The sequence below is a fragment of the Artemia franciscana genome, chromosome 20 (genome assembly GCF_032884065.1).
Source record: "Artemia franciscana chromosome 20, ASM3288406v1, whole genome shotgun sequence".
Classification (NCBI taxonomy): domain Eukaryota; kingdom Metazoa; phylum Arthropoda; class Branchiopoda; order Anostraca; family Artemiidae; genus Artemia; species Artemia franciscana.
The window spans coordinates 4,921,957-4,942,064 of record NC_088882.1 but is presented as its reverse complement, the minus strand read 5'-3'; the positions used below and the strand labels follow the sequence as shown (position 1 = coordinate 4,942,064).

The window sequence follows — 20,108 nt, the reverse complement described above, 5'->3', positions numbered from 1 at the left end:
AATTGCAAACAAAATCTCATTCCTAGATGTGCTAATTATTCGTAACTTAGATAAACTTAATTTTACTATTTACAGAAAAGCAAGACAAAACAATAGATATCTATATTTTAAATCAGACCACCCCCCACAAGTTAAAAGAGCTGTCGTAATATCTCTCGTTGATCGTTCCATAAATATTTGTTCTGATTCCTACATTACAGCTGAACTAGACTTTATCAGGGACATACTTTTGGAAATGGGTATCCTCTTTTATTGATTAATAATACAATTAACCGTAGACTGAAAAGACCTTCCCGTAAAATCAACGATAAGTTATCATGTGAACATCCTGATAAGGCCCAAAACATAATTTACCTCCCATATATGCCAAAAATGACTAGGAATCTTAAAAAAGTATGCACACAAAATAATCCATTATGTTGTATTTACCAATAATTTGAAAATCATAAATCTCCTAAATTCTGGTAGAGATAAGACTCCAGTTACTCGCCAAAGAGGTGTCTATCAAAAACCATGTGACTGGGGAAAATTTTATGTAGGGAAAACTCACTAGATTTTCGAGCCACGCCTACAACAGCTTAAAGATGATATCACCAAAGCTCTGAATTCTAATATTACTTTTGTTTCTTTTGATTCTGCTAGCAAGTAGTTCGAGAAGCAATTGAAATCAGACTTGAGATTAGTAATAATATTTACTCAAATACGGACTTGGGAGAATATTCACTAAATGCTCTATACACAAATTTAGTTAAAAATGACCTGACGAAATTTTATAAAAAACCAATAGATATTAACACATAACCTGTCACAAGTAGACCCATGAGATCAGAAGCCAAAAAAGCAAGGCTGGCATTAATAACGTGTTTTTAAATTTTTAAATCATTCTCTTTAATTTAATAATCAGTGAATTGACTCTTTTCATCACATTTTATTTATCAGTGCTGGTTGAACTTCGCTGAGGTTAGGATGCTGGGACTGTTTTGAAAATTTTTCATTTTAGTTATATTGATTTTATCCTGTTATAAGTTTTACTTATTATATATTTTTGTATTGCTGAGGACTGCCCTTGGACATAGGGCCGAAATATTCATTCTAATTTGTTTTCCATTGTCTTGAGAAATTTCTTATTGTTCTTCTTGTTTTTGGTGTGGTCTGCGTCGCTTTTTAAAAATAAGCTTTGGTAGAAACTTGGTAAAAGAATCAATTTTATTCCAAAAGAATCGAAAGAATTAATACAAAACACTACACTAAAAACTAAGTTCATATTATATGGAATGCAACCGAAAAAAACTAAGAAAAATATTTCCAAAATGTGCAAAAATAGGTCTCTTATGTGCAAGATACCGTAAAAAAAAGTTGACTACTTAGTTTTTTTCTACTTTGGAAAAAATAAAGCCGGATAATTTACTAATTGGATGAGAAATTCTAAGAAATTTTTTTTGGCTCAAATTAAAGTTAGATACTTTCCGGTATCAGTAAAATCCCATTGTAAATGGGTCTTTAGTGACTCACAAACAAGTATTTTTGGATATGGCATTGTCGACGGAGTTATACTTGAGTTTGGCAATTTTATTTTTAGGTGGCTCTTGCAACCTTTTCTGTTTACGTTCTGACGGATCCTAACAACATACTGAATCCCCAAAAAGCTTTTGTTGCGATGACACTATTTAATATCATGAACATGCCTATGATTTTACTACCAATGCTAATAGTTGCTAGTGTCCAGGTAAGAATTATTATGTCTTAGTCATTATTTTCGTGTCTATTTCCTGTAAATTCAAAACATGGGGTTTTAGCGTGGTGAAATTTGGACTACTGCTTTTGAAGGTCTACTCCGGGTTGCAGCGGTAGCTAGTAACCTAGTAAGTGACTAATACGTCCCATTCTAAGAAATACAATAGCCAATATCTCCTAAAAATAGAGCTAGACAAAATAAAACAAATTATACTGCTAGAATTACCTTTTCCCAAAACCCTATGTAGGAAACTCACAGCTCCTTGGCTTTAAGTTTTCTACATACTAAATTCATTGGCTTGAAAAACATAAAAATTTGCTTGAACTGAGATATTCTGCATTGACTGCATTTTCTTTCCTTTTTTCCTCCGCAGCTAGGAGGGCGCATGAATGATGCCATAATCTTAGGAAGATGTATTGGTTTGAAAATCAAGAAAAGTGGCTACAACCACGATATTCTGAATCAACCGCATATTAGTTTTTTGTTTTTTTTATTAAAGAACAATTATTAGAAGAACAAATCACTGCATATATTAGACTTATTTAACTGCCTGATTCCTTGAGATTCGTCTCTTCCTATTCCAAATAAGAAAAAGTTGTGGGCTTTTTCCTGTTTGTAATCAGGGTGTACATACTCCGGGCTGCATTTATGTCATTAGCCAACTGAAGAAAAAACAATGGAATAAACCCCGTCTTACAAAACAATATTTTACACCAAACGATAACATATTGCTTGATGCCAAATCCCCAATGAAACAGAAAAAAAAGATGCTAGAACTAATAAAAACAGGTACGGAAGTCATTAATCTGGGTAGCAGTGGTAATCCAGGTTGCAGCGGTAGCTAGCAACCTAATAAAAGGCGATCACGCCCTATAGTAAAACAATGAAATAGTCCATAGCTAGAATAAAAAAAAAAGTACTCTATTAGAACTGCCTTTTCTGAAACCCCGATATTGGAAACTTACCGTTCGGCTTGAACAACAAGGAAAACTTATTGGCTTGAAAATCAAGAAAAGAGGCTCCAACCACGATATTCTTTATATGCGGCATCTTATTTTCCAAAGCTAGCTTGGCATTGAAATATCATAGAGAGCAGTGGTGGATCTAGAGGGGTGGACCGGGGGCATCCACCCCCTTTATGCAGTGGTGAAATTGTGGTTGGAATAACTTGCTGTTCCGGTTAAGATGAAAGTTTTTTTATTAGTTTTAATAGTAGAGTTTTAATAAGTTTTTAATTATTAAGACTGTTCCGTTTTGCAAAAAAGTTTGAAACAAGATTTCAGTTACTTTGTGCTGTCTCTCTTTGATATTACTAATGACACATAACGCCAAAAAGGATTTAATTAAATTTTGGTTAATAAAGGGAATCCATCTGTATTGCCACAAAAGCCAACTGGGAGGTGAAAATCTTCATTTCATAATAACAAAGAGGGGAAATTCAAAATCCTTTCTTCTTGAGGCTGTTGAAATGATATTTCAGGATTGTGCTGTCACAACGGGGTTAAAAAGCGAGATATTTACTTCTTTTTGCTGTCAAATATTTTTTTCCGAGTCTTGCTATGACACTGAGGCAAATACATTCATATCATTACCTTTTTTTGTTGTCTGTCTTTAGGGGGATTTGTTTTTGTTTTTTTTTGCAAAGCAGGGTGGTTTTTACAATATTGTTGTTTTTTTTAGAGGTTTTGTATAATAGAAAGTAAATGTATGAGAAGTGCAAAAACTATCAAAAAATTGTTTATAAAAGAAGGCAAATAGTTATGTGTTATTTTTTTATCTAGCTGGTATAGATGGGTCTCTGAATTGTCATGTGTGGTTTTTACAACATTATTGTTTTTTTAGGGGTTTTGTATAATAGAAAGTAATTTTTTTTTAATTTTGGTAAGTAAATGCTCGCCACTCTACTGCCTATTTTCATCTAATTAAGGCTCTGCATTATATGACATATTATCTCCTCTTTTTATCCTAAAACATTAAAATAAAGGCGAAACTCTTTAGAACTTTAATAAAGGTTCGTATAAGCATACTCTTAAAACTAAGTATATGAGTCGAATAGTTCTTCAAAGGTCAGAGTAATCATTTACGAAGAATAGATTTTCGAAAAATTGTTTATAAAAGAAGGCAAATAGTTGTGTTTATTTTTTTTATCTAGCTAGTATAGATGGGTCTTTGAATTCTCAGCTTGAATCAGTGGAATAACATTAATTTTTTTTCAAATATTTACTATTAGAATGTGAATAAAAAGAGGAAATTCACACAACTTGAGCTAACCACGGAAACGGAATTTAATACAGTATAACTTCAGAATTGCGTACCTTCTCAATGCCAACCAGTCACAAAATATAGTTAAAGTATACTGTTTTACGGCTGATGATGAACACTGTATAAGTGTTCGAAATGTCCAGTTAAAAATTTTTATATCTGTTCGCTGTCAATTAAAAGGTTTCATCCCTATTTTGAGCTGTTATACTTTGGTCATGGAAAGGCAGTGTGGTCTTCGAAGTTATCTACTTAAAATATAGTCATGTTTTTGTATAGGGTTGCACATATTTGTCTATAAAATTGTCTAAACTGCTATATATACAGTTGAGGATTTTTATGCTTACACATGCCATCAAATCATATTTCCACAATTAGTTGTTTATAAATAAAAATTTTTACAGGACAATTCTCTTACTTAATGCTAAATCTGTGTCAAATTTCAAATTTTGTGCTCAACAGACATACCGAGATTTAAAATTTGAATTGAATTTGTGAAAATCTCAAGAAAAAAAAATAATTAGAAATCCACCACTCCCTGAAACTCTGAGAATTTAAATCACCACTCTATACCTATTAAATTTAAAAAGAACAAACACATAATTGTTTGTTTTTTATGGAGTATTTCGACTCATATACTTAGTTTGAAGCACATACCTATATGCATCTCTATTAGAGTTAATATTTTTCTGACGATTTTCGTCTTTATTCGAATATTTTAGGATGAATAGAAGGGGAAATACTAACGGAGAACTCTAAACTGACAAGACTCTAAACTGACTGCTGTAGCTATTATAAACATTCACCAAAATATTGTAGTAGACGTCGACCTTGCAATAAATAGACATGGCAGTTGTGGAAATACAGAAAAAAACTTTTCTTATTAAATTGTGAATTCTATAACTTAAGCAAAATATACAGAACTTTAAAAAGTGGAGATATACGTTACGTTGTCATGAAAAGTCAAATTTCGATTAGTAAATTTTTGAGATTTCGTCAAAGTTGACACTGTTTATTAAAACACCATTTTAAAACAGAAACAGTGATTAGTTAATGCTTTATTGCCTGTACCTAAAACCCTCGTTTTACATTTCTTCTATGCATTTCTATCTCTTAAACAATCAAGAGAGATAAAACTCTACAAAAAGAAAACTTCAAACGAGACGATGGCCAGTAGAATTAAAAGACTAAAACAACGCGGATATTTCGCCTGTATAAAACAAAGCGTCTTCAGCACAAGATAGAAAATTAAAAGAAAACTAATCTAAAAACAAATAAAAACCACCACCAAATATAATAAATACAATTGTCGCTACTTATCCACGTAGGGAAAAGCAGCTATGCGAGTTACTTCAATGAGAATCAAAGAGCAACTGAGGAAAAATTTATGAAAATTGAAACTTAGTTAATTATTCTGTTGCGAAATAATCCTCTTGTAAGCTAACATTGAAGCAACTCTTTTTGGTCTAGTGGGTAATCTTGTCCCCTGGTGATTGTGTAAAATTTTAATTCCCCCATCGACTATTGGTTCATTTTTTAAAAGAATATCATAAATTCCTAGATTAGTTTTCTTTTAATTTTCTATCTTGTGCTGAAGACGCCTTGTTTTATACAGGCGAAATATCCGCGTTGTTTTAGTCTTTTAATTCTACTGGCCGTCGTCTCGTTTGAAGTTTTCTTTTTGTAGAGTTTTATCTCTCTTGATTGTTTATTGTCATGTCTGGCAAGTTCGGCTTAAGAACTTTCTTTCTATCTCTTCGTTGTGTTCTTCTTGTTATACCCCCAAAAGACTTAGTATTTAATGTTTAATAAATACTTTATGAATATACAAGTTATACCTGTATCCTCAGTTCCTACTCTTCATTACTATCGTAATTACTAAGCGATGCCATAAAGTTAACCAGCATGCTAAGTGGTTTGACCTATAAAAATTGCCACAAAGAGTGCATGACCCCAAAAGATGGTTCAAGATCAATCTTTTTTTTTCAATAAAAAGCTTATCTCACTTGCTATAGCGGTCAGAAGTTCAAAGGCCAAAAATTATGCAAAAAATATTAAATATTAAATTTTTTAATAGATGGTGAAAAGCTTTTTATTTTCTTATCGCGGGGCAGTTTTTATATCTTACCATTTATATCTTAATATTTTTATACCATTTTAGTTTCAACAGATTTATCAGAACTGTAACCCTCACCAGATTTTAACTAATTGGAGGAAAACCGAGACCTGTATTCCCTATTTCTGCAGATAATCTTTTCCTCAAGATAGAAATTTCCTCAATTTCAGTACAGATTTCGCAAAGTTGAAGTTTTCCAATAGCACATTAATTTGTTAAGATTTTCATAAAAATAGGATATTTGCGGCCAAATTTACAACCCTAAGAGTGCCGAAAACCTTTTTTTTTATATAGGAATGTCGCATGACGCTATGGCGCGCTATAAATGATGTATTTGCATCAAAATAGTGTTCTAGTAAGATACAGAAGCAAAAGGAAAACAGTACCATGATCAAGAAACACAATCTAAACTACTGGAATGCCTTAGGGACTTTTTAGAGATAGTAATGGGATAGTGTCTAGAATTTTTTTTTTTTTAGACTTTGGGTAGCCTCCCACCAATTCACTTAAAGGTGGCTGACCCTTACCATAGTGACTAGTAGGAATCTTCAGAGACTACACATAAATCAACAAACCTTCAGTTCAATCAAATAAATCAAAAATAGGTTACAGCCCATCAAAGGGCTATATTCAAATCTAAACCATAAGTTATTTGGCCTTCTTAGGACCAAAATTGTTGAGTTGCACAACACAATGGAAGAGAATACATATTTTCAGTGACAAAACCTCTTTTCTTATTTACGAAAGACAATTGAATTTTTTTTATTGCCATTTGAATGAGTCTCTTATTAATATCGTATGTTAACTTGTTCTAAGTAATCACAAATAGAGGAAAAAAAATAAACACTCATAACCATCCTTCTCAGGGAAAATATCATATTTTTTAGATGGCTGGGAACCCTTGCTGCGGAGTTCTCAGATATATTTAATTTAGGTACTTGATTTCTTCAACATCAAACCCATTTCTAAGAAAATTATAGAGCAGAATCACTTTATCTCTCGCAAACTATCAATTATGGAAACTTGTTTTTCTAAGTAGTTTCAAACTTAATAAATATTTCAGATTGGCAATCACTGTAAAAGCATACTATTTTGATGCATATGGTCTACTAAATCAAAGGATATAAGCTACTTTTATTTAGATTAAGTTAGCATAGGGAAAAAATAAATTCAAGTTTATAAAATTAAAAATCTACGAAAAATTACATAATATATTAAGTTTGATTTGGGGAAAGTCTATCGTTGATACAAACTATTTTGTAGATTACAATCTGTAAATTTTACTCAGTACGTTGGGTGAAAATCGTACGGGACGAAATTTGAGCATCAGGTGAGACTTTTCTTTTAAACTTTCCTGATTGACACCAAACATCGTATTTAAAAACCTGGTTGAGCTATTCTGGTCTTAGTAAAACAGTCAGTACCTTATATAGTTATAATTTTCTTGTTTGTCAAGTCAAGAGACGGTAAAATTTCTGTATAGGGGTTTTTGACAACATGGTTCTAATAGTGTACTTCTTGTTTTGATCTGACTCAATTTTAGAAGTTATGGTTTATTTATTCTTAGTGTGGGGCGTGATCGTCTCCTACTAACTTGCTGGCAAACTCTACAACCCGACTTACGCGCAATTTTAGCAAAGAGGTAACTAAAACGAGCTTCTGTTTAACTTTTAGATTTAACAGATATTGCTTAAAAGTCAATATATTAAAAATTCCCTGCAACGGGGAATCAAATCCCGGTCTTCCGCGTACCAGGTATGCTTACTGTTGTACCATTAGAGTTATGCAAAATAAGTTACACATAAGACATGATAATAAAGTCGTCAAGACACTCAAAGGATTGCATAAGTAATCGGTTTGGTTAATTATAAATGAAGATTATGTAAGTTTCATTGGTATCATGGTTGTAGAGATGGTTGACACCAAGTAAAGAACAGACCATGACACAAACTGGGTTTAGTTTGATGCCTCATTCTCTGATGTTTGTCTCTTCCTTTCCCGAATAAGAAAATTTCAAACATTTTTCTTTTCAAAACATTTTTCAAACATCCAATACTGAGAAATGCAAAACAACAGAACTCCTAAAAATAGCGTCAGATCGAAACACAAAGTATATTATTAGAACCACCTTTATGTCTAAGTCTCCTATATAGGAAACTTGCATTCTCTTGGTTTGAATAAAAAAGAAAATATGTCGGCTTGAAAAACAAGAAAATTTGCTTGATCTCTGCATCGACGGCATCTTTTTCCGTTTTTTTACTACTCAGTAATCTAGTTACTGGAAAATCATAGGGAGCTGTTTAATCAGATTGCTACATCTAGTGCCTTTTGTAATTAAAATCAAATAGTTTTTAAAAAAGAATCACTTTTACCAAAAACTGCATTTTCATATACACGCTTGATAAACGACGTCATAATCGTAGGTTGTAACCATATATTAAATAATAAGTTAATATAATATTTATACACTTTTATCTTTCCATAATATAATTAGAAATGCATATTGATTCTAAATCGTTTTTTATAAATGGGGACTATGTAAGTTTCATCGGATATAGCTGAAACCTAGTAAAGAAAAAAACTCCGGTACATAGTAGGCTAACTAAAATCCTAACTAACTAACTAACATACTTATTAGTAATTTACTTAGCTTTCATCAGAAATGGGACTTCGCACATAAGTGTCAGCCATATTTAATTGGGAATGGAATTTTTGTGCTTGTATATTCTCGACAGTACGGTGGAACTCATTTTTGGCATACTGAATGCACTAAAAAACCACCCCAGAGCGAGGCTTGTCGCAATCATTCCACAATTGGTACCAGGATTTGGGTCTCTTCTTCATGAACTTGCAAAGTGAGCTAACCAATCATTTTCATCCACATCCATAATATGAAAAGTCCAATACGATTCCAGAAGGGAAAATAAAAAAAAACAAGTTTTTTCAACTGAAAGTAAGGAGCGACATTAAAACTTAAAACGAACAGAAATTACTTCGTATATGAAAGGGGCTGCTTCTTCATCAACGCCCCGCCCTTTACACTAAAGTTTGACTCTTTCTCTCAACTCTTCTTTTTAAAACAGTAAAAAACTTTAGCGTCAAGAGCGGGGCGTTGATAAGTTTTAATGTTCAAGTTTTAATGTCGCTCCTTACTTTCAGTTAAAAAAACTTGTTTTTTATTTAATTTCTGAACGTTTTTGAATCAATGCATGTTTTGATTTTGGCTCTCCACAGAGGAATAATTAAAACGAAATTTGCATTTTTTTTTTTTTTTTTTTTTTTGGCTAAATGGCTTTCTCATAATTTTGATCGAATGATTTTGATAAAAAAAAGGGCGAGGGAGGAACCCTAGTTGCCCTCCAATTTTTTGGCTAATTAAAAAGTCAACTAAAACTTTTAATTTCTTACGAATCTTTTTATTAGTAAAAGATATAATTTTGTCCCAATTCATTAAGAATGACCCCTGAATCACAAATACCGTAGAATAAGTAGTTGACATTACTAAAAATACTTTAGCGTAAAGAGCGAGGTATTAGGAGGAGGTGAGCCCCTTATATGGGTAATAATTTCTGTTCGTTTTAAGTTTTAATGCTGCTCCTTACTTCCAGCTGAAAAAAAAACTTTTTCATATTTATTTTTTCATTGTTTTTTTTAAGTAATGCTAGTAAATCCTGCGCTCCCTTCATAGAAATTTTCTTCCCCCAAGACAAATTCCTCGATGGAAAGCTCCCCCAGTATATCCCCCTCTTCTCAACCCCTCCACCAACCAAAAAATCCTCCTGAAAACGCCTGTACACTTCCCAATAACCATTACTATATGTAAGCACTGGTCAAAGTTTGCAACTTGTAGCCCTTCCCATGGGGACTGTGGGGGAGTAAGTCGTCCCCAAAGACATAGTTATAAGGTTTTTTGACTACGCTGAATAAAATGGCTATTTCAGAATTTTGATCCGTTGACTTTGGGAAAAAAATTAGCGTGGGAGGGGGCCTAGGTACCCTCCAATTTTTTTGGTCAATTAAAAAGGGCACTAGAACTTTTCATTTACGTTATAATGAGCCCTCTTGCAACATTCTAGGATAACTGGGTCGATACGATCTCCCCTGGAAAAAAAACAAAACAAAAAAAAACAAAAATGAAAAATTTTACATTTTTGTAGATAGGAGCTTGAAACTTCTACAGTAAGGTTCTCTGATATGCTGAATCTGATTGTGTAATTTTCGCTAAGATTATATGACTTTTAGGTGGTATTTCCCTTTATTTTCTAAAATAAGGAAAATTTTCTCAGGCTCGTAACTTTTGATGGGTAAGACTAAACTTGATGAAACTTATATATTTGAAATTCTATTTTCTAGAGTTTTGGTTATTATTGAGCCGGGTCGCTCCTTACTACAGTTCGTTACCACGAACTGTTTGATGACAAGAACTGACCCTTTAGGTTGCTAGCACTAAGCATTGCTATTATCTTTTTCTCAACCGTAACTGTTATTCTTTGCCATTTACTTCCAGGTAAGCTAGGACGATGACATTTGGCAGGCGTATCAGGGACCGGACAAGATTGAATTAGAAATAGTCGTTTTCCTGATTTGACCATCTGGGGGGAGTGGGGGATTCGTTAATTCGGAAAAAATAGAAAAAATGAAGTATTTTTAACTTACGAACGGTTAATGAAATTTGATATTTGGAAGGAATCGTGTCTCAGACCTGTTATTTTCAATCCCGACCAGATCTGGTGACATTGGGGGGAGGTGGGAGGGGGAAACCTAAAATCTTGGAAAACACTTAGAGTGGAGGGATCGGGATGGAACTTGGTTGTGAAAATAAGCACAAGTCCTAGATACATGACTGACATAACCGGAACGGATCCGCTCTCACTGGGGTAGATGGGGGGGGGGGGGGGTAATTCTGAAAAATTAGAAAAAATTAGGTATTTTTAACTTACGAACGGGTGATCGGATATCAATGAAATTTGATAATTAGAAGGAAATCGTGTCTCAAAGGTCTTTCTTTAAATCCCGACCGGATCAGGTGACATTGGGGGGAGTTTGGGAGGGGGAAACTAAAATCATGGAAAACGCTTAGATTGGAGGGATGGGGATGAAAATTGGTGGGAAAAATAAGCAGAAGTCTTATATACGTGATTTACATAATTGGAATGGATCCGCTCTATTGGGGGGGGGGGGGGTTATTATGAAAAATGAGAAAAAAGACCTATTTTTAACTTACGAAGGAGTGATCGGATCTTCATATTTAGAAGGACCTCGTAACTCAGATCTCTCATTTTAAATCTCAACTGGATCCAGCGTCAGTGGGGGGGCAGTTGGGAGGGGACCGGAAATCTTAGAAAATACTTAAAGCGGAGAGATCAGGCTGAAACTGGATGGGAAGAATAAAAACCTGTATAAAATGCGTGACTGACATAACCAGACCGGATCTACTATCTTTGGTGGAGTTGGGGGGGGGGGAATTTGGAAAAACGAGGTATTTGTAACTTACGAAAGGGTGACCAGATCTTAATGAAATTTGATATTTAGAAGGATCTTGTGCTTTAAAACTGTAACTTTAAATTCTGACCAGATTCTGTGACATTGGGGGGAGTTGGAGGGGGAAACCTGAATTCTTGGAAAACGTGAAAATTTGGGTATTTTTATCTTACGAATAGGTGATCGGATCTTAATGAAATTTGATATTTAGAATCTATTCATGTCTCAGAGCTCTTATCTCAAATCCCAACCAGATCTTTGGACATTGGCGGGAGTTGGAGGGGGAAATCTTGGAAAACATTTGGAGTGGAGGAATCGGGATGAAGCTTGGTGGATAGAATAAGCAAATGTCCTTGATACATGATTGACGTAACCGTACTAGATTCGCTCTCTTTGGGGGAGTTGGGGGGAGGGGTTCAGTGATTTGGCGAGTTTGGTGCATCCGGACGTGCTAGGACGATGAAAATTGGTAGGCGTGTTAGGGAGCTGCACAAACTGACTTGATAAAGTCATTTTCCCAGATTCGATCATCTGGGGGGCTAAAGGGAGAGGAAAAATTAGAAAAAATGATGTATTTATAACTTACGAGTGGGTGATCGGTTCTTAATGAATTTTGATATTTAGAAGGACATCGTGAATCAGAGCTCTTATTTTAAATCCTGACCGCGCATTAAGCCTCTGATTTTTCTTTTAAATCAATCTATTGATTCTTAGAATTTTGTTAGAGCTCATACCATATGAGCTCTTGGCTCTTAGTGCTTCTTGCCTCGTCACAAGTGCCATATGAGCTCTTAGCTCTTGTTTTTATCTGAATTGTCCTTACTTAATGTTTTCAGGCTTTAAGTGTTTTTAGTAGTACATAAAAAAATAACTGTTTCTATTAGTGAATGTAGCTGAATTCCAAAGCGATACTTTTACAATTCATTCAGTCATCTTTTCTTTTATTCATTGTATTTCTTTTTGTGTGTTTTTCTAGTGTTTATTTTTCTTTTATGTTTTGTATAGGTTGTTACTTATTGTAGACGTGAAATACCGGGTCTTTGGCCCAGTAATTAGCAATGCATGCATCTTTTGGAACTTTGCTAACAAATGCTCCATGTTTGATTGTCATCCAAAGAGTAAGGGTTCTAAGCATTTGAAAAGACAGATTTATATTTTGGTATAAACTTTCTCTTGAAATGTGGAACTATTAATATGTGTTTAAAAGTGGAACAGAAAGCTATCGCTATTACCTTAAGCTGTACAACCACTACATACCTCCTTCTAACCGTAAAGTAATTGTTGGTATAATTGAGGGAAAATCAAGGCCGGTACAAAGTTCAAAGGAAACCATGTATTACACTACAGATTATGAGAGTTTTGCTGAATTGCAGGAAAACAATGTAAAGAACTCAAAAAATTACAAGAGTTCTGCTGAATAATTTACTCAAGTTAGTCCTAAAGTTTTGTTCTAAACTTAGTAACAAGTTTAACCGCTTTTAGGCCGCAGTTTCTCTTAAACGAACAAACAAGTTTCTCAATGCAGATGAGTTGGATCCGGATGCAATAACTCACGACGACTCAGAAAGTAAGTCCTAACACTAACAATATGGCTTATACATATAACTCTTTTCTTTCATTACCAGGCTAAATTATACACGCATAATTGTACAGTAATCTAAAAGTAAGTTATTATTACTTTACTGATAAATCAAAATTAGTACCACTAGAACCTCATTTCTATACCGTTTATAATTTCTTCAGTAGAAAAATTCTCAGCTTTTAACTATTCATAATTAACGATTCATAATTGACTCAACAGAGTCCAGATTTAAGTCGTAGATTTTTTTACAGAAGAAAGTTTGCAACAGCTGAATCTTGTATGTAAGATGAATGTAGCAAAAGCTGCGAAAACTTTATATTAGAAAGGCCATATCCAAGAGGGAGGGGCTACCTGGTTTAGACCTTTTCCCGTCGATATTTTTGTCCGAGGCGTAACAACGTAGCAATAATAAACAAATTAATAATTGTGTTTTTAAGCTTTTTCCGACCCTCCACCCCGGAAAAAAAATTCTGGATACGCCTTTGGGTATTAGTAGGCAATGATTTGGACGAAATCCGTGATGATACACGCTTTTCAAACCAGTTTTCGGTTGTTTCAATTTTTCGCCTCGACAATACAAGAATCTTGGCTTTTTTTGACAGGTATGACAGTGATGTATATAAGGCTTTAGTCTTTGCAAGCTTTTAATTCTTGTAATTTAATAAATAATTTGTCACTAATGATAACTATTTTTTTACTTTTATGTACTATTTTTTTATTCTATCATGATAGCGTTAAAAATCAAGAAAATTAGGCAGTTGCCAGAAAATTTATCTGGATATCTGCCAATTAATGGCAATAGAAAAGCTAGGACTAAGAAACTTTGTGCTGTAATTTGCCTTCATTTGAGGGGACTGAAAAATAAAAGGCAAATCCCTATAAAACGTTATAAATTTGTAATATTTACGGAAAAGAATGTCATTTTCAAATGAACCTTTTTTTTTGAAAAACATAAATAAATGCTCTAACGTAAGCAAAATGTAACCAATTATTTTATGATAATACTTTGAGAATCAAAAGGCTCGAATCTTCTATTGGGAATGATTTTGGCCCATATTGCGAAATACATAATGTGAAATCATGAAGATAACCCAACAGAACCTGTATGATCAATTACTTGTAGAGATAGAAAAATCATGACAAAAAGGCTATATTATTTTAGTATTTTTATGCCAACTTGTATTTTTAGAGGTAAGCAATGCTAGAATTCTTGACTGTCCCGAAACAACTTGGATTAAAAAATTACTCAGTCTTTGTTAATTAAAAACATTTAATTTTTATCAAAATGGAAGGTATTTATTTGAAATTATCTCCAGGAGAGTTTTTCTGTGATGACAATCTGGAATACAGGGAAATTTGTCATGATTAACAAAGGGAAAATCCCCCCTCTCAAATAAAAAGAAACCAATAATTATTTCTTATTAGTGCCTCCATAAAAAGATCACTTAGAAAAAGTCAGTTTGAAATTATCATCAACTAAGACAGGTTTTGTAATAGATTCCTTATTATTCTAACTTAGGTTAAGGCTTAAAATTCGTTTTCGAAATTCATGAATCTTCACAGAACCGGATTGAAAAACCTGCACACCGGAACCGGCGTTCGCGTAGCAAAACACTGGTAGAAACCCTTTAAAGATTTTACTTTTGATTAATTGTAGAGTTAGAAATATCTTAAAGTAAAAAAAAAAGACTGCTTCTATCATATCACAAATGCAGCAGTATCTGCAATCAAATAAGCAGTGAAGCACGGATCAAAGCACTCAAGAATACAAAAAAAAAAAAATTCTTCAAAACCGTCAAATGAGATGAGTTCCACAGTCAACAATCGCTTAGAAATTTAACTCTTTATTCATATTCAACTGAATAGTAATATGTGATTACAAAAATGAATTTTTGAATTTTAGGAAAAGAGCCTGAAACCCCTTAAAAATGACGTCAAATCAAAATAAAACTACACCATTTAAACGCCATTGTTAAGACCATTAACTGAAGCTCAATACCTTATCACCGGGGGAGGGGGTACAGGGTGTAATCCCCATCCCTCACAACACAATTTTAGCCTGACTCGTAAAAGACAAGACAACGAAAATGCATATAAACAATTTTTATTTGTTATTAGAAATTTTAGTTTGCAGACCCCCCCCCCCCGCTCGTGAAAAAATTCCTGGATATGCCCTTGCTAGGGCTTCAATATTCCCACCCTTTAAAAACAAGGAAGTTCCATTTTGCATCGGTAGCATATCTTTTTTTTTCTTTTTTTTTTTACCGCGACGAATATATCAAACCCGTGATCTCAAGAATAAGATTAAAAATTTCCACAAAACCGTAAAATGAGATGAATTTCACAATCAACAGTCGTTTAGAAATTTAAATATTTATTCATATTTTACTGAATAGCAATTTCCTATTGCAAAAATGAATTTTGAATTTTGAAGGAAAGGCCTGAAACCCATTAAAAAATAATGTCAAATCAAAATAAAACTACACCGTTTAAACTCCATTGTTAAGGCCATTAATTGACGCTCAATACCTTATCAAGGGGGGAGGGTGTATAGGGCTTAACCCCCCTCCCTCACCACAAAATTTTAGCCTGACTCGTAAAAACACAACACAAATGTCTATAAAATAAATTTTTCATTTGTAATTAAAAATTGTATTTTGTAGACCCTCCTCCCTTGTGAAAACAGTCCTGGATATGCCCTTGCTGGGGAATCACTATTTCCAACCTTGGAAAACAAGAAAATCTAATTTTATAACGTTAGTATATCTTTTTTTCAAGTGACGAAAGTATCAAACCAATGGTCTTAGAATATCGGAAGAGGGATCATTTGAGTTGAAATTAGATTTTTTTTTTGTAAGTTATGTAAGTTATGTAGTAAGTAAGTTATGTATTTTTTTTGTAAGTTATGTAGTACCAGTCTTACAAAATCTCACAAACATAGGGAAAACTATAGGAAACGGCAAAAAAGAAAAAAAAACAACAAAAATTTTCTCTTTTTGGTTGATAGGAGTTTGAGAACTCCATAGTACGATTCCCTGATATGCTAAATTTGACAGTATGATATTCATGAAGAACAGTTAATTTTTTTTTTCCTTTTTTTATGATCAAATAGATTTTTCAAGGCTAATAGCTTCTGATATGCAAAAATAAACTTGAGGAATTTTGTATATTTGGAATTATGAAAAAAAAACAGTAATTTTTTCCAATTTTTTTTTTTTTTTTTTAGAGTTTTAGCTGCTATTTGGTAATTTTTTTTTTTGCAAGTCCTGTAGTACTAGTCTTACAAAATCCTACAAACATAGGGAAATATTTTTTTATTCTTTTTTTTTGCACAAGACTCATGGAACAGATAACTGTTCACGATACAAATATTAGTTCAATTAATAGAGAGGTTTCCAAAATAATGCAAACCTCTGACCATGGTATTACTGGTTTCCTACCTAGAGCCAATCCACCATCTAATCCAAGCTTGTCAAAAGCACCTGGAGCAAGCCAGGTGGAAGATTCTTTAGGTCTAAGAAACAATCCAAAGCATTAAAGAAACAATTATTTTCCTCAAATAACATATTAAAAAACCGTCTTTAACTTCATTGGCAATGTATGTCAGGAAGAGAAGCTTTATCTGTCCATTTTAACAATTTATATAGTTCAAAAAGTTCCGTGTTCTAAAAGATAATTAGAATGTCCGTCTGAAAGTTTAAACCAGTCAAAGAAACAACAGTTTTAAACCACAAGATTTGCAATGAGTCATCTCCCTGGTACTCTGCGACTAATCGTTTTTAAAAGTGCTTAACCGTTTTTTGCAAAATAGTTCCACTACCAAGGCAAAGCCGTCCTGGCCGAGTGGGTTGGTGCGCTGGATTCGGGATCCCTTGTCTGAGAGGACGCGGGTTCGAATCCCAGTGTACCCAATTCTTCGGTTTGGGACGGGGGTCAGTGGCGTGACTCTGTAAGCTTAGCCAGAGTCGACCCAGCTCTAAATGGGTACCTGGAGAAATATGGGGAAGGTAAACAGGAAGGGTGTGCGAAAGCACAGGATGGCTGGCTCCCAACCCCCCATTGCACTTCCTGGCTGAAGGGCCAAGAAACGGGAGATCAGCACCGCCGGTACGGACTGTAAAGTCTAATGCCGTATCCTTTACCTTTTTTTACTACCAAGGCAGTGCAGAAATAATACCAGCAGATATTTTCAAAGTTGGTGAGAAGAGAAAAACGAAGGGAAAACTTTAACAAAAAACACACTAATTTTCTAATTTCAGATATTGCAAAGAGACTCTGTTCATGTAAGATTTGGCTGTGTTGTCTTTTTTCATTTTTTTTTCTGTGGAAATTTTCCTATGCAGATTAAATGGGTGTCTTTAGTCAGGCACATTTGAACTTTATCACTTTAATCGCAATATACCTGTGCATTAGGATAGTTTTGTCTTAATTGCCTTTGCAATTGTTTCCTAACCATAGGTGTTTTTACAGGAAACCCAATAAGCGTGAAAAATGCCAGCTTTTCATGGGCCAAAGGGGATACCCCAACTTTGAAAGACATTGGACTGGAAGTAGAAGATGGAAGTCTTGTTGCTGTTGTTGGACAAGTTGGAACTGGAAAATCTTCTCTGATATCTGCTCTTCTCGGTGAAATGGAAAAAATCAAAGGACATGTGAATGTTAAGGTAATAAAAGTGAATAATATAAACAGATACTTGACGTAAACAGACAACAACAGTAACACTAAACTCATGTTTAATTAATGAGTTGATTAAAAATCATGTTGAATTAATGAGCTGTTAAAAAAACATTGTATAACTGCTCATCATCAATCAGGAACACGGGTTGACCCAGTTCTGCTCAGATAAGTATACTTAAGGAAGTCCGGACGATTCCTGCTCAAGCCCCAAAAATAAATATAAAGTTCCTATATCTTTATGATTTGTAGAATAGAACCAACGTTGCACAATTAAAGTGGCCGATTAACAACTTAAAACAGATACAAAACAGATTATAACAGATACTTAAGCACATACTAGACAGATAATAGATATATAGACATAAACAGACGAACAGACGTAAGCCTATTTTGTAACTATTTCGTTGTTTTTAAAAACAACATGGAGTTACATTTTCTAATATAAACTCGGGTATTAGGATTAAATCAGGTCTTTTGTCTGTTATTAGAGAGGCTTAATAATAAAGATTTGTGCATACAATGCCCTGAATCTTATAGCAAGAGTGTTCAAGCCCCATAAGATTTTGACAAGCAGTCCTAAAATAAATTACAGCCACAAATAGCATAAATTGTTTAAGGAAACTTTAGTATTAGCAGTAAAGTTGTCTTAGTCATCTACTGTTTTCAATGTTGCCGCATATGAGAAGATCGCAAAACTAGGTCGATTCAATATGCTCTCTAACACTTTTAGAGCTCAGCAAAATCAGTAGATAGTCAGAAAGTCCAGTGAATAAGCGCAGTGCCTGCAGTGTTGCCAATGCGGTACAATTGTTACGTTTTTGGCACAATTTAGAGGTTCTGGTACACTGCAATACCTCTTGGTATTTTTATTATGAAATTCAAATTTTCCTGTGCATTTTGGTTTATTTCTTCCTTTCTTACTTAGATACATGTTAACAAATAACTGTATAGAAAATTATTGCATTGCTATTGCAAATCTCTAACCTGATATTCAGATGGTGCAAATTTTTGCAATTGATCTCAAAGCGTTGGCAACGCTGATGACCTGTTTTGTGATCCCCAGTGCCTTCTTTTGGCTTTAAAAAATTCAATTTATTAATTCTTAGTTGCTTTCGAGTCATAAAGTAGATTAATATAGCCGTGTCTCAGCAATTTGAAATTGACACATGTCAATTTCATTGCAGTCTCTATTGAGACGGGTAGTTATTTATGTATCGTTGAATACCATGAAGGATTTGATATTATCCTCAAATTTTGGTTGGAAACATCGTTTTAACTTGGTTTAGTATTTTTTCTAATCAAAATAATCTTAATATGCATTAATAGTAATAATATATGTAATGGTAATTGGAGCAGCATAATGAGTCATAGTACCACCACCTTCCTCGGATTCAATATCAACTCCCTGGGCCCTTTCGATTTCATGACTGTCTCTCTCATTTTCCCAAGCACCAAAATTTCCTCCAAGTCCATAACTATCATTTGTCACCATTAAATTTATACCAAATCCACGCCCAAACACCCAATCAAAGATTCCATTGCCCTAGGCGCCAGATCACCTCCTGAAGTCTTTCTCCGTCCCCTCTGAGTGTTATTGTTTCATTCGTAAATTATTGACAGACATACGCCAGCATGTTAAATAATTACATAATTACTTAATAAATAATTTGAATTCCATAAGTTTTAACAGGATGAGGTCCAAGAAAAAAATTTAACAATTAATTAATTTTTGCGATAGAAAAATATGACTATCATTATTAGGATACGTGTAATAAGTGAGTTAATTATTGATAACGTCTCATTGTTAAATTCCGTCATTTAATTCATTATAAATTATTAGAAACCGAATTCCTCTAAATGAGTCTCTATGTTCTTTATTAGTCATTAAATCAGAGGTTATATTTAATAATTGATTGAATCAACGGATTAAACTCAAATTTATCAAATACAGCATAGTCATTGATAATTCAAATTTTGAAAATTAAATCAGTTACTTAATACTGAGACTCTTTTTTGAAAAAAAAACTCAGTATTTGCAAAATTCAAACGAAGTCATTAAAATTTATCTATGAAGTCTTTGTTTTGTTATTGGCTGTTGGCAAAAATTTTGCACCATTGCCCCTTGAAACTTCTGCATCATGTCTCTTTTGGAAGCATCTCTTTTGAGCCTCTCTGTAAAGTTTGGGGCAAATTTGTATCTTGGAGCACATGGGGTGCAAGACGGTGTTTGGGTGTCACTGCTCTGTTACTAAAAGTG

General features: G+C 33.7%; 1 protein-coding gene across 1 annotated transcript in view; it reads left to right on the top strand.

Moving 5' to 3' along the window:
• Positions 1 to 20,108, top strand: part of LOC136040348 (multidrug resistance-associated protein 1-like) — a 137,701-nt gene that overhangs the window by 49,912 nt on the left and 67,681 nt on the right. Inside the window, exons 9-11 of the mRNA XM_065724593.1 lie at positions 1,580 to 1,726; positions 13,074 to 13,158; positions 17,644 to 17,837. Coding sequence (XP_065580665.1) covers positions 1,580 to 1,726; positions 13,074 to 13,158; positions 17,644 to 17,837 — 426 coding nt within the window. The remainder of the gene's footprint in view (positions 1 to 1,579; positions 1,727 to 13,073; positions 13,159 to 17,643; positions 17,838 to 20,108) is intronic.